At 38.7% G+C, this 13,595-nt stretch overlaps 1 protein-coding gene across 7 annotated transcripts in view; it reads right to left on the minus strand.

Moving 5' to 3' along the window:
• The window catches only part of ASCC1 (activating signal cointegrator 1 complex subunit 1), a 113,578-nt gene that overhangs the window by 56,572 nt on the left and 43,411 nt on the right, over positions 1 to 13,595 (minus strand). For all 7 annotated transcript variants that reach the window (XR_003509260.1, XR_003509258.1, XR_003509259.1 and 4 more), the window contains exon 6: positions 8,188 to 8,324. Coding sequence is in view for 4 of the 7 variants with exons in the window: in XM_027531139.1 (XP_027386940.1) it covers positions 8,188 to 8,324 (137 nt within the window). In the remaining 3 variants the exon portion in view is untranslated. The remainder of the gene's footprint in view (positions 1 to 8,187; positions 8,325 to 13,595) is intronic.

Below are 13,595 nucleotides of genomic sequence, written 5' to 3' on the forward strand. Positions count from 1 at the left end.
GTTGTTCCATGTCCAGTTCTAACTGTTGCTTCCTGATCTGCATATAGGTTTCTCAAGAGGCAGGTCAGGTGGTCGGGTATTCCCATCTCTTTCAGAATTTTCCAGTTTATTGTGATCCACACAGTCAAAGGCTTTGGCATAGTCAATAAAGCAGAAATAGATGTTTTTCTGGAACTCTCTTGCTTTTTCCATGATCCAGCGGATGTTGGCAATTTGATCTCTGGTTCCTCTGCCTTTTCGAAAACCAGCTTGAACATCTGGAAGTTCACGGTTCACATATTGCTGAAGCCTGGCTTGGAGAATTTTGAGCATTACTTTATTAGTGTGTGAGATGAGTGTAATTGTGCGGTAGTTTGAGCATTCTTTGGCATTGCCTTTCTTTGGGATCAGAATGAAAACTGACCTTTTCCAGTTCTGTGGCCACTGCTGAGTTTTCCAAATTTGCTGGCATAGTCACAGCATCATTTTTCAGGATTTGAAATAGCTCAACTGGAATTCCATCACCTCCACTAGCTGTGTTCATAGTGATGCTTTCTAAGGCCCACTTGACTTCACAGTCCAGGATGTCTGGCTCTAAGCTTTAAGCTTTAAGTCACTGGCTCTAGGTCAGTGATCACACCATCGTGCTTATCTGGGTCGTGAAGATCTTTTTTGTACAGTTCTTCTGTGTATTCTTGCCACCTCTTCTTGATATCTTCTACTTCTGTTAGGTCCATACCATTTCTGTCCTTTATTGAGCCTATCTTTGCAGGAATGTTCCCTTGGTATCTCTAATTTTCTTGAAGAGATCTCTAGTCTTTCCCATTCTGTTGTTTTCCTCTTAAAATATTAAGGCCATTATTATTTCACAAGACCAGAATTTTTCTAAGAAACTAAATAACCCAGCTATTTCATACAGTCACTTGAATGAAAAAATAACAGCCTCAATCATCTCTATAACCACCTCCAGTAAGTGGGATATTTGAAAACACAAGCCGAACTCTGAAATATCACCTGACTGAAGACTTTAGCTTCAATCAGCAATACAGGGTATCTTCAGTCCTAGTAATAGCCAAAGAATTCAATATGAAAGACTGCCATTCAATCCATTCAAGTGCAGTCAACAAAACTGCTTTCAGGAAAAAAAAAAAAGTTTAATACAAAGTATACATTCCTCTACATTTTTTTCAGCTCCAACTCTGCATTGTTAGACCACCAGAAGGCACCATACCATTGGTTTAGTTTTCCACTAAAAAACTTGTACCAGGTTGTACTTAATGTTACACCCTCAATTTCACGTCACACCCACGTGAACAATGTTTTTTTTATCTTCTGCAAAACTCCCGTTAAAGACACTGCTCATCATCATTCTTGGGTTCTTTATGCTAAGATTTACACAAATTTTTCTTGGACTGAGAGCCAGAAAAGGATTCTCTCCCTTAAAATTATTATGCTTCTTTTTATCAGATAAGAACTTTAATAACTGGTGTGTTCCTTTTTAGAATTTAGTTCAAATACACTGACGCTTGAAAACAGCACTAAATTTTAATGTTCTAGCACAATTATTATCAAACCTCAGTTTCTAGATAGAATTTTCTTCCCATTCCATCTTTATGGTTTCTAATCTGTCTTAACATTTCTTTTGTATATACGCCCTCACTCTAAACGACCTCAAGCCCTTGGAATTAGATGGAGCACCAAAAACAAAACACTGAAACAGGATCCAAAGTCTGCCTTACGAGCGGAAACAGAAACTCTTTCAACATATCTCTAGGATTTATCAAGAGAGAGAATTAAAGAGCAGTAAAGAAAAACGCTGATAAATGCTCTTTGTCCTGGTGACCAAACTATTCCACCTGGGACACCAGTGAGCACACTTCACAATGGAAACATACCCAAGGCAATAATTAGGAACATTTGCCCTTGGGTATTTTCCCTTCTCTTCTCTCCTCATTCTTCTCCCTTTTTAACTTATTTGGTTTTACTTCAGGCCTACTGGGAACACTCAGGTATGAGTTGAGTGATATGGGAGCTAAGGAAGAGCTGCATATTTGTCAGACTATATACTCAGAACCACTGCACTGTCTGTGTTTCATATCTCACAAAGAAAAGTCACAAGGGACACACTTGAGTGTCAGGACTTACTGAACACTGTGAGTAATTCATCTGAAATCTACACAGCTGCATGAGCCTTAAGCTTAAGAACTGGAATCAAAATTCTATTTCTGGTCAAGTCACATCCCTTAAACTTAATTGTCACCCCCAAACTTGAAACAAATGTTCAACCACCCATTTCTTTAGAATATTTATATAGCACCACAGTTTTAATTAGATTCCAATACAGCCACATTTATTTAATATCTCAATTTAAAAAGCCATCAAATTAAGCTACAGCATGTTATACAAAAAATTGAAGGCAGAAGGGGACAACAGAGGATCAGATGGTTAGATGGCATCACTGACTCAATGGACATGAGTTTGAGCAAGCTCCGGGAGATGGTGAAGGACAGGGAAGCCTGGTGTGCTTCAGTCCATGGGGTCGCAAAGAGTAGGACATGACTGAGTGACTGAACAACCACAAATTCATTCCCAATGTTTTCCATTTTTATATTTTAGTTTGAAATCTTTACATCATAAAAGGCTGGGGTTAGAAATGCCATTATTTACTGACATTTTTTCAAAGCATACCAAGTACAAAGATTGAGATCAAAGATCAACAATAGTGAAGAAAAAGAAGGTAGATGATGCAATTCCCACCAGGGCTTTATTAGAAGTACTTGGGCTTTCCTGGAGGCTCAGACAGTAAAGCATCTGTCTGCAATGCAGGAGACCAGGGTTCCATCCTTCAGTCAGGAAGATCCCCTGGAGAAGAAAATGGTAGCCCATTCTGGTACTCTTGCCTGGAAAATCCCATGGACAGAAAAGCCTTGTAGGCTACAGTCGTCCATGGGGTCGCAAAGAGTTGGACACAACTGAGTGACTTCACTTTCACTTTTCTTTCTTTTAGGAAAATCAGGCATATCGAGGCAAACAACCAATACTGATTATCATCCCCCTAGCCAATCAGGTAAATTAATTTTGCGCTATATACTTTTTAAACAAGTGTATGTGACAGAGAAGGTGAGAGAAGGCAGCTGGAAAGGCTTGCTTTACTTGTTGGTTTCAAATCTTTCCAGCTTTTTGAAAAGAGCATCTTCAAAAAATTTTTGCCTGCACTGCAGATTTTTGGCAGGGTAATGTGTCCTATTTCAAAAGCTTTGCTGAATTTGAAAAACTACAATTACTGTTTTCATCCTGTCATGTCAAAAATTCTTAGTAACTATTAAGGACGCTCTTCATTCCCTATGCACACCAACCCTGACATGCTTAAAGGGTTCAGATTTGGCATTTAGTCACAAAAGGCACCAACAGACATAAAAGGGAAGAACTCAGCTAAATCCTCACATAGCTCAGGATAAAGCTTCCATGATTAAAATCCTGTGACCTGATTTTCATAAAGTAAAAAAACAAATACTTCTTTAAACAAATATTTTATCTGCCTTTAGTTTTTTTCTTTGCGGGATTATCCTAATGGCAGCCAAAAAATGCAGCTGCTTCCATTTCTGTTTAACAAAAAGTAATCTGGGAAGTTAAAGTATCAGAAGTATTTTATCTTAAACAAGGTAAAATGGCTCTGCTTCATAAAGTAAAGCATAAAGTTTTATCTTATGCAAGGAAAACTATAAATATCTAAATACAAACATCAAGTTATTTTGAATTTTAGGTAAGATAAGACAGAAAATATTTCCATCACTAAGCAAACAACAAGACAAAGTATTCCTTGCTGTTTGAAATTCAGAAAGAACAGGTAGCTGCAAACCTGATCAGCTTATGATTTTGTTCAAGAAAAATATTTTGTCTTCAAAATAATTAATGGAAAAAATGAGAACTGGCTGACAGATAAGTCTCTGTATTACAGTTTCATATACAACATCAGTTCAGTTCAGTGGCTCAGTCGTGTCTGACTCTCTGCAACCCCATGGACTGCACAGCACACAAGACCTCCCTGTCCATTGCCAACTCCCTGAGTTCACTCAAACTCATGTCCATTGAGTCAGTGATGCCATCCAGTTCTCTCGTCCTCTGTCATGTCCTTCTCCTACTGCCTTCAATCTTTCCCAGCATCAGGGTCTTTTCAAATGAGTCAGCTCTTTGCATCAGGTGGCCAAAGTATTGGAGTTTCAACTTCAGCATCAGTCCTTCCAATGAATATTCAGGACTGATTTCCTTTAGGATGGACTGGTTGGATCTCCTTATATATACAACATAACTATAGAAAAAACTTAAAACATTTTACCTTGTTTTACCCAGTGAATAGGTAGCCCATTTCTACAAGACCATGTCAGAATAGGATGGGACCTGTATTTTATGATCTCTGTTCATTTCCAAGGCAAACTATTCAATATCACGGTAATCCAAGCCTATGCTCCAACCAGTAAAGCTGAAGAAGCTGAAGTTGAACGGTTCTATAAAGACCTGCAAGACCTTTTAGAACTAACACCCAAAAAAGATGTCCTTTTCATTATAGGGGACTGGAATGCAAAAGTAGGAAGTCAAGAAACACCTGGAGTAACAGGCAAATTTGGCTTTGGAATACGGAATGAAGCAGGGCAAAGGCTAATAGAGTTTTGCCAAGAGAACACACTGCTCAGAGCAAACACCCTCTTCCAACAACACAAGAGAAGACTCTACACATGGACATCACAAGATGGTCAACAAGGAAATCAGACTGATTATATTCTTTGCAGCCAAAGATGGAGACGATCTATACAGTCAACAAAAACAAGACCGGGAGCTGACTGTGGCTCAGATCACCAACTCCTTATTGCCAAATTCAGACGTAAATTGAAGAAAGTAGGTAAAACCACTAGACCACTCAGGTATGACCTAAATCAAATCCCTCATGATTATACAGAGGAAGTGAGAAATAGATTTAAGGGACTAGATCTGATAGAGTGCCTGATGAACTATGGATGGAGGAAACAGGAATCAAGACCATCCCCATGGAAAAGAAATGCAAAAAAGCAAAATGGCTGTCTGAGGAAGCCTTCGTATTCCAAGGCCAAATTTGCCTGTTACTCCAGGTGTTTCTTGACTTCCTACTTTTGCTTTCCACTCCCCTATAATGAAAAGAAGGGAAGTGAAAAGCAAAGGAAAAAAGGAAAGATATAAGCATCTGAATGCAGAGTTCCAAAGAATAGCAAGGAGAGATAAGAAAGCCTTCCTCAGCAATCAATGCAAAGAAATAGAGGAAAACAACAGAATGGGAAAGACTAGAGATCTCTTCAAGAAAATTAAAGATACCAAGGGAACATTTCATGCAAAGATGGGCTCGATAAAGGACAGAAATGGGATGGACCTAACAGAAGCAGAAGACATTGAGAAGAGGTGGCAAGAATACACAGAACTGTACAAAAAAGACCTTCACGACCCAGATAATCATGATGGTGTGATCACTCACCTAGAGCCAGACATCCTGGAATGTGAAGTCAAGTGGGCCTTAGAAAGCATCACTACGAACAAAGCTAGTGGAGGTGATGGAATTCCAGTTGAGCTATTTCAAATCCTGAAAGATGATGCTGTGAAAGTGCTGCACTCAATATGCCAGCAAATTTGGAAAACTCAGCAGTGGCCACAGGACTGGAAAAGGTCAGTTTTCATGCCAATCCCAAAGAAAGGCAATGTCAAAGAATGCTCAAACTACCACACCATTGCACTCATCTCACACGCTAGTAAAGTAATGCTCAGAATTCTCCAAGCCAGGCTTCGGCAATATGTGAACCGTGAACTTCCAGATGTTCAAGCTGGTTTTCGAAAAGGCAGAGGAACCAGAGATCAAACTGCCAACATTCGCTCGATCTTTGAAAAAGCAAGAGAGTTCCAGAAAAACATCTATTTCTGCTTTATTGACTATTCCAAAGCCTTTGACTGTGTGGATCACAATAAACTGTGGAAAATTCTGAAAGAGATGGGAGTACCAGACCACCTGACCTGCCTCTTGAGAAATCTGTATGCAGGTCAGGAAGCAATAGTTAGAACTGGCCATGGAACAACAGACTGGTTCCAAATAGGAAAAGGAGTACGTCAAGGCCGTATATTGTCACCTTGCTTATTTAACTTATATGCAAGGTAGATCATGAGAAACGCTGAGCTGGAAGAAGCACAAGCTGGAATCAAGATTGTCAGGAGAAATATCAATAACCTCAGATATGCAGATGACACCACCCTTATGGTAGAAAGTGATGAGGAACTGAAGAGCTTCTTGATGAAAGTAAAAGAGGAGAGTGAAAAAGTTGGCTTAAAGCTCAACGTTCATAAAACTAAGATCATGGCATCTGGTCCCATCACTTCATGGGAAATAGATGAGGAAACAGTGGAAACAGTGTCAGACTTTATTTTTGGGGGCTCCAGAATCACTGCAGATGGTGACTGCAGCCATGAAATTAAAAGACGCTTACTCCTTGGAAGGAAAGTTATGACCAACCTAGATAGCATATTCAAAAGCAGAGACATTACTTTGCCAACAAAGGTCCATCTAGTCAAGACTATGGTTCTTTCTGTGGTCACGTATGGATGCGAGAGTTGGACAGTGAAGAAAGCTGAGCGCCGAAGAATTGATGCTTTTGAACTGTGGTGTTAGAGAAGACTCTTCGGAGTCCCCTGGCCTGCAAGGAGGTCCAATCAGTCCATTCTGAAGAAGATCAGCTCTGGTATTTCTTTGGAAGGACTGATGCTAAAGCTGAAACTCCAGTACTTTGGCCACCTCACGCAAAGAGTTGACTCATTGGAAAAGACTCTGATGCTGGGAGGGATTGGGGGCAGGAGGAGAAGGGGACGACAGAGGATGAGATGGCTGGATGGCATCACCAACTCGATGGACATGAGTTTGAGTAGACTCCGGGGAGTTGGTGATAGACAGGGAGGCCTGGCGTGCTGCAATTCATGGGGTCACAAAGAGTTGGACACGACTGAGCAACTGAACTGAACTGTATTTTATAACTGCATAAAAATAAAATTATTCAAGCAAGTCAATTTTCAAATTGCTCTTGTTCTGTATCAATCTTATGCGAAAAGAGTAAAGGAAGGGGTCAGTGGGGAGAGATGATCCTTTGAAACAGAGCTGTTAGGTCAGATGTACATACAAGTTAAAATATTACAATAAAAAAGAATAAGAAGTCAGCCATCAGCACAGCAATGTTCTCCCTGGCCAGACTGCTTGGATACTTTTTGGTATCCTTATTGACTCAAACAAAATAACCTGAATTTGAAAAAAAAAGAAAAAGTCTGCTGCTTTTCTGAAATACAATGAAGACTCTCCTAGGGAATCATCTTATAATGTCTGAGTAACCATGGTAAACATAGTAAGAGCCCTCCCAAGATGCCCGTGTTCTACTCTTTGGATTTGTAAATACACTAGTTCAAAGAGAGCAAAGACGGTTTTGCAGATGTGATTAAGGCTAAGGAGTTTGAGGTGGGGAGATTTTTCTGCATTACCTGTGTGGGTTCAATTAAATCACACGCATCCTTAAAAGAAGATAACCTGTCCCTGCTATGGCCAGAGAGAGAGATGTAACAACAGACGGAGGGCCAAACAGATGCAATGTTGTTAGTGTTGAAGAAGGAGGAAGAAGGCTACTAGCCAAGGAATGTGGTGGCCTCTAAAAACAGGACTTCAAAGGCAAGCAAACAGATTCTCCCCTGGAGCCTCCAGAAAGGAACACAACCCTGACAGTACCTTGATAATAGCTCAGTGAATCCCGTATCAGACTTCTGCCCCACAGAACTATAGGATTATAAATTTGGGTTTTTTTAAGATACCAATCTTGCAGTAATGTATTACAGCAGCACAGAAAACTAATACACTCATACAGATAATGAAGAGAATTTCTTTTTTGACAAAGGAATGGGATGTCCTGTTAAAGAATAAAAACTACTTAGTGAATTAGCAAAATTTAAGGTAGAGCCTTTCCATACAAATTTGTAAATATATGCTTTAAATCCACTTTAAACCTTTCACACAAGAAACCCAATGTTAAGTGTTACAAATGGGTCAGTCAACAAATCTTGTTCCCAAGTCACCCAGCTCCCTAGGCCAAAAACAAGTCTGTGATACCAGAAAAAAAGGCCAGTACAGGGCAACCACCCTCCCCACTCCTCTGGATTACTCACTCAATGAATTCCTCTTTACACTGCTGTAGCATCTCACATGTCTGCTGGATCTCTTGCTCACTCAAAAGCACCAACATCCCAATAGTTAGGTGAAGCTTTTTAGGATTCTGGAAAATGCTGCTATCAACCCCATGATCCTGTTATCAAAGGGAGAAAAACAAGAAACTCAGCCCATACAAAACTAAATGGCAGCACAGAACTGAGCAGAAAGAAATAAAGTCACACATCCATGACCAACTGACTTTTCAACCAGGGTGCCAGGACAATTTAGTGGGGAAAGAAGAGTCTCTTCAACAAATGATATTGGGACATCTGAATACCTACACACAAAAGAATGAAGTTGAACCCATACCTCATACTATATACAAAACCTATATCAAAATGGATCAATGATATAGGAGCCAAAAACTACATAATCACAAAATTCCTGCTGATGCTGCTAAGATGCTTCAGTCGTGTCCGACTCTGTGCGACCCCAGAGACGGCAGCTCACCAGGCTTCCCCGTCCATGGGATTCTCCAGGCAAGAACACTGGAGTGGGTTGCCATTTCCTTCCCCAATGCATGAAACTGAAAAGTGGAAGTGAAGTCGCTCAGTCGTGTCCGACTCCTAGCGACCCCATGGACTGCAGCCTACCAGGCTCCTCTGTCCATGGGATTTGCCAGGCAAGAGTACTGGAGTGGGTTGCCATTGCCTTCTCTTGCACAAAACTCCTAGAAGACAGGAAAATCTTCATGACCCCTTGGATCTGGCAACGGATTCTTAGATATGACACCAGTAGTATGGCAACAAAAGAAAAATTAGGTACATCAAACTTCACATTTTAAAACTTTTATGTATCAAAGGACTATCAAGAAAGTAAAAAAGACAACCTAAAGAATGGAAGAAATATTTGTAAACTATATACTTGATAAGGGTCATACAGTATGCATAATATATAAAGAACACTTACATAGCTCAACAAATAAAAGAAAACTCAATTTAAAAAATAGAAAAAGGACTTGAATAGACATTTCTCCAAAGAAGAAATACAAATGGCTAACGACTACAAGAAGATGTTCAGTGTCGTCAGCCATTAAGGGAAATGCAAGTCAAAACCACGATGAGGTGCCATTTCACGCCCATAATGCTGGTTATAACCGAAAGAGTGGAAAGCAACAAGTGCCGGCAAGGATGTGCATCAGGGTATGGGATTCCTTTCAGGGGTGATAAAAACATGTGAAATATTACAGAATTCATAGTTGTACAATACTGCTAATGCACAAAATGCCACTGAATCATTCATTTTAAAATGGTTAATTTTATGTTAAATGAATTTCACTTCAATAAAGTAGTATTTTTTAAAAAATGAACTGGTAGCCTGACAAAATGGTATGCCCAGGAAAAACAGAATGCTACCTAATTATAGATTCTAATAACCTTTTGTTCCTCGTCGGCTTTTAATTAGTTCAGAGCAACTGGGCCTCTTATGGCCTTACCCAAAGATAATATACTATTTATAAAAGACAGTTTTTATCTTGGCAGACACTGCCAGTATTTATAGGTAAAATATTGTGTTAAGAACAAACTGTCCCCAAGCAAAGACAGATGAAAAATGAATTCAGAGAAATATCTAGACACTGGAGTTGCCACATCAAATATGGTCATCCTTTTCTGGCATCATCATTCCTTGCACTTAAAGCTTTTGTCTCTGAAAGCAGAAAAAGTAAATATATTTATGAACCCCACTGCCACTTTTAAAAAGACAGAAAATTCACTTAGCATACAATTAACCATTTTAGGATGACAATTGAGTTGTATTTCGTGTATTCACAATGTTGTACAACTGCCAGCTCTCTTTAGTTTCAAAACTTTTTCAGCACCCCATAAAAACACCTCATACTTATTAAATAATCACTCTATTATTTCTCATTGCTTATCCTCTGGTAACCTCCAGTTTGCTTTTTATCTCTTTGGAGTTTGGTACTCTGGACATGGCAAATAAAGTAAATCATACTACATACAACCTTTGCGTCTGGCTTCTTTCACTTAGCATGCTTTCAAACTTCATTCAAGCTGAAGCATATATCAGTACTTCATTTGTTTTAATGGCTGAATAATATTCCAGTGTATGCATATAACACAATTTGATTATCCATTTAACTCTTGAAGGCCATTAGGCCTGATTCCATCTTTCGTCTAGTATTATGAATAACACTGCTTTAAAAAACATTTGTGATCACTGATGAACATAGATGCAAAAATCCTTAACAAAATTCTAGCAAACAGAATCCAACAACACATTAAAAAGATCATACATCATGACCAAGTGGGCTTTATCACAGGGATTCAAGGATTCTTCAATATCCGCAAATCAATCAATGTAATACATCATATTAATAAATTGAAAATAAATACTATATGATTATCTCAGTAGATGCAGAGAAAGCCTTTGACAAAATCCAACATCCATTTATGATAAAAACCCTCCAGAAAGCAGGACTAGAAGGAACATACCTCAACATAATAAAAGCTATATATGACAAACCCACAGCAAACATTATCCTCAATGGTGAAAAATTGAAAGCATTTCCCCTAAAGTCAGGAACAAGACAAGGGTGCCCACTCTCACCACTACTATTCAACATAGTTTTGGAAGTTTTGGCCACAGCAATCAGAGCAGAAAAAGAAATAAAAGGAATCCAAATTGGAAAAGAAGTAAAACTCTCACTGTTTGCAGATAACATTATCCTCTACATAGAAAACCCTAAAGACTCCACCAGAAAATTACTAGAGTTAATCAATGAATATAGTAAAGTTACAGGATATAAAATCAACACACAGAAATCCCTTGCATTCCTATACACTAATAATGAGAAGATAAAGAAATTAAGGAAACAATTCCATTCACCATTGCAATGAAAAGAATAAAATACTCAGGAATATATCTACCTAAAGAAACAAAAGACCTATATAAAGAAAACTATAAAACACTGCTGAAAGAAATCAAAGAGGACACTAATAGATGGAGAAATATACCATGTTCATGGATCAAAATAATCAATATAGTGAAAATGAGTATACTATCCAAAGCAATCTATAGATTCAATGGAATCCCTATATCAAGCTACCAATGGTATTTTTCACAGAGCTAAAACAAATAATTTCACAATTTGTATGGAAATACAAAAAACCTCAAATAGCCAAAGCAATCTTGAGAAAGAAGAATGGAACTGGAGGAATCAACCTGCCTGACTTCAGGCTCTACTACAAAGCCACATTCATCAAGACAGTATGGTACTGGCACAAAGAAATATAGATCAATGGAACAAAATAGAAAGCCCAGAGATAAATCCATGCACCTATGGACACCTTATCTTTGACAAAGGAAGCAAGAATATACAATGGAGAAAAGACAATCTCTTTAACAAGTGGTGCTGGGAAAACTGGTTAACCACTTGTAAAAGAATGAAACTAGAACACTTTCTAACACCATACACAAAAATAAACTCAAAATGGATTAAAGATCTAAACATAAGACCAGAAACTATAAAACTCCTAGAGGAGAACATAGGCAAAACACTCTCTGACATAAATCACAGCAGGATCCTCTATGACCCACCTCCCAGAATACTGGAAATAAAAGCAAAAATAAACAAATGGGATATAATTAAAATTAAAAGTTTCTGCACAACAAAGGAAACTATAAACAAGGTGAAAAAACAGGCTTCAGAATGGGAGAAAATAACAGCAAATGAAGCAACCGATAAAGAATTAATCTCAAAAATATACAAGCAACTCCTGCAGCTCAATTCCAGAAAAATAAAAAACCCAATCAAAAAATGGGCCAAAGAACTAAACAGACATTTCTCCAAAGAAGACATACAGATGGCTAACAAACACATGAAAAGATGTTCAACATCACTCATTATCAGAGAAATGCAAATCAAAACCACAATGAGATACCATTTCACGCCAGTCAGAATGGCTGCTATCCAAAAGTCTACAAGCAATAAATGCTGGAGAGGGTGTGGAGAAAAGGGAACCCTCTTACACTGTTAGTGGGAATGCAAACTAGGAGCCTAGTGGGCTGCCGTCTATGGGGTCGCACAGAGTCGGACATGACTGAAGCGACTTAGCAGCAGTAGCAGCAGCATGGTAACTCTATGTTTAACTTACTGCTGCTACTGCTAAGTCACTTCAGTCGTGTCCGACTCTGTGTGATCCCACAGACGGCAACCACCAGGCTCCCCCGTCCCTGGGATTCTCCAGGCAAGAACACTGGTGTGGGTTGCCATTGCCTTCTCCAATGCATGAAAGTGAAAAGTGAAAGGGAAATCGCTCAGTCGTGCCCGACTCTTAGTGACCCCGTGGACTGCAGCCTACAAGGTTCCTCCATCCATGGGATTTTCCAGGCAAAGTACTGGAGTGGGGTGCCATTGCCTTCTCCGAATTACCAAACTGTTTACCACAGGAACTCAACAATTTTACATTCCAAGTAGCAATGTATGAGGGTTCCTATTTCTCTACACCTTCACCAATACTTAATATTTTCCTTTTTAAATTTATAATTTAAATTATAGTCATCTTAGTAGGTATAAAATGGTATTGCATCTACTATGAGGTGGTTTTGATCTGCTTTTCACTATTGACCAATGATGCTGAACATCTTCTTATGTCCCTGTTGGACATTTGTACATCTCCGTTGCCCATTTTCTGTCTTTTTATTGTTGAATTATAAGGATTCTTTATATATTCTGATACTAGTCCCCTATTAAATCATGAATCCCTTTTGAAAGTAATTAGGTCTCAACTTTCATTGAACTCATTTTGCAAATGAAGTCAAGAAAAAAAAGTTGAGCATCTTCTCCTCCAACAGGAACAAACAGGAATTCTACCTCTGAATTTCAAGTTCTTATCCCATAATCTGATCTCTATGCTAGTAAATCAGCCTAAAGGCAGAAGAATGTATTTATCAAATGCAGATAGTCTTATATCCCAATTCTTGGTTTGCCTAAGACTAATTTTGCCTTGGCAAAAGGAGTTAATAGAGTATTCATTTTCTAAGTGTTAACAGAGCTTGACCTATTTTTACATCTAATGAAGAGTTTTATGATTCTACAGATCAACTCAAATTGCCTCATTTAATGAAAGTGATTTTAAGGAACAATCAACTTTAAAAGTGTCGAGGAAGACTAAGCACAATGCTTATCAAACCCTAGCTGCTGTAACTCATGGCAGAAGCTGTCATTTTAGAAAGGCAAGCAAAGTCCCCCAAATGATGCCAATATGCACAACCCTATCACGAACTACAATTGAGAATTGATCCCCTAGTAATAAGATCTAATATTTTCTAAGCCCTTTACTCTGCCCTAAGCATTTCTTACAAACTTTATATAGACAAATATCTTGTGAGCAAAGTAGTAGTA

This window comes from Bos indicus x Bos taurus, chromosome 28, assembly GCF_003369695.1.
Source record: "Bos indicus x Bos taurus breed Angus x Brahman F1 hybrid chromosome 28, Bos_hybrid_MaternalHap_v2.0, whole genome shotgun sequence".
Lineage (NCBI taxonomy): Eukaryota > Metazoa > Chordata > Mammalia > Artiodactyla > Bovidae > Bos > Bos indicus x Bos taurus.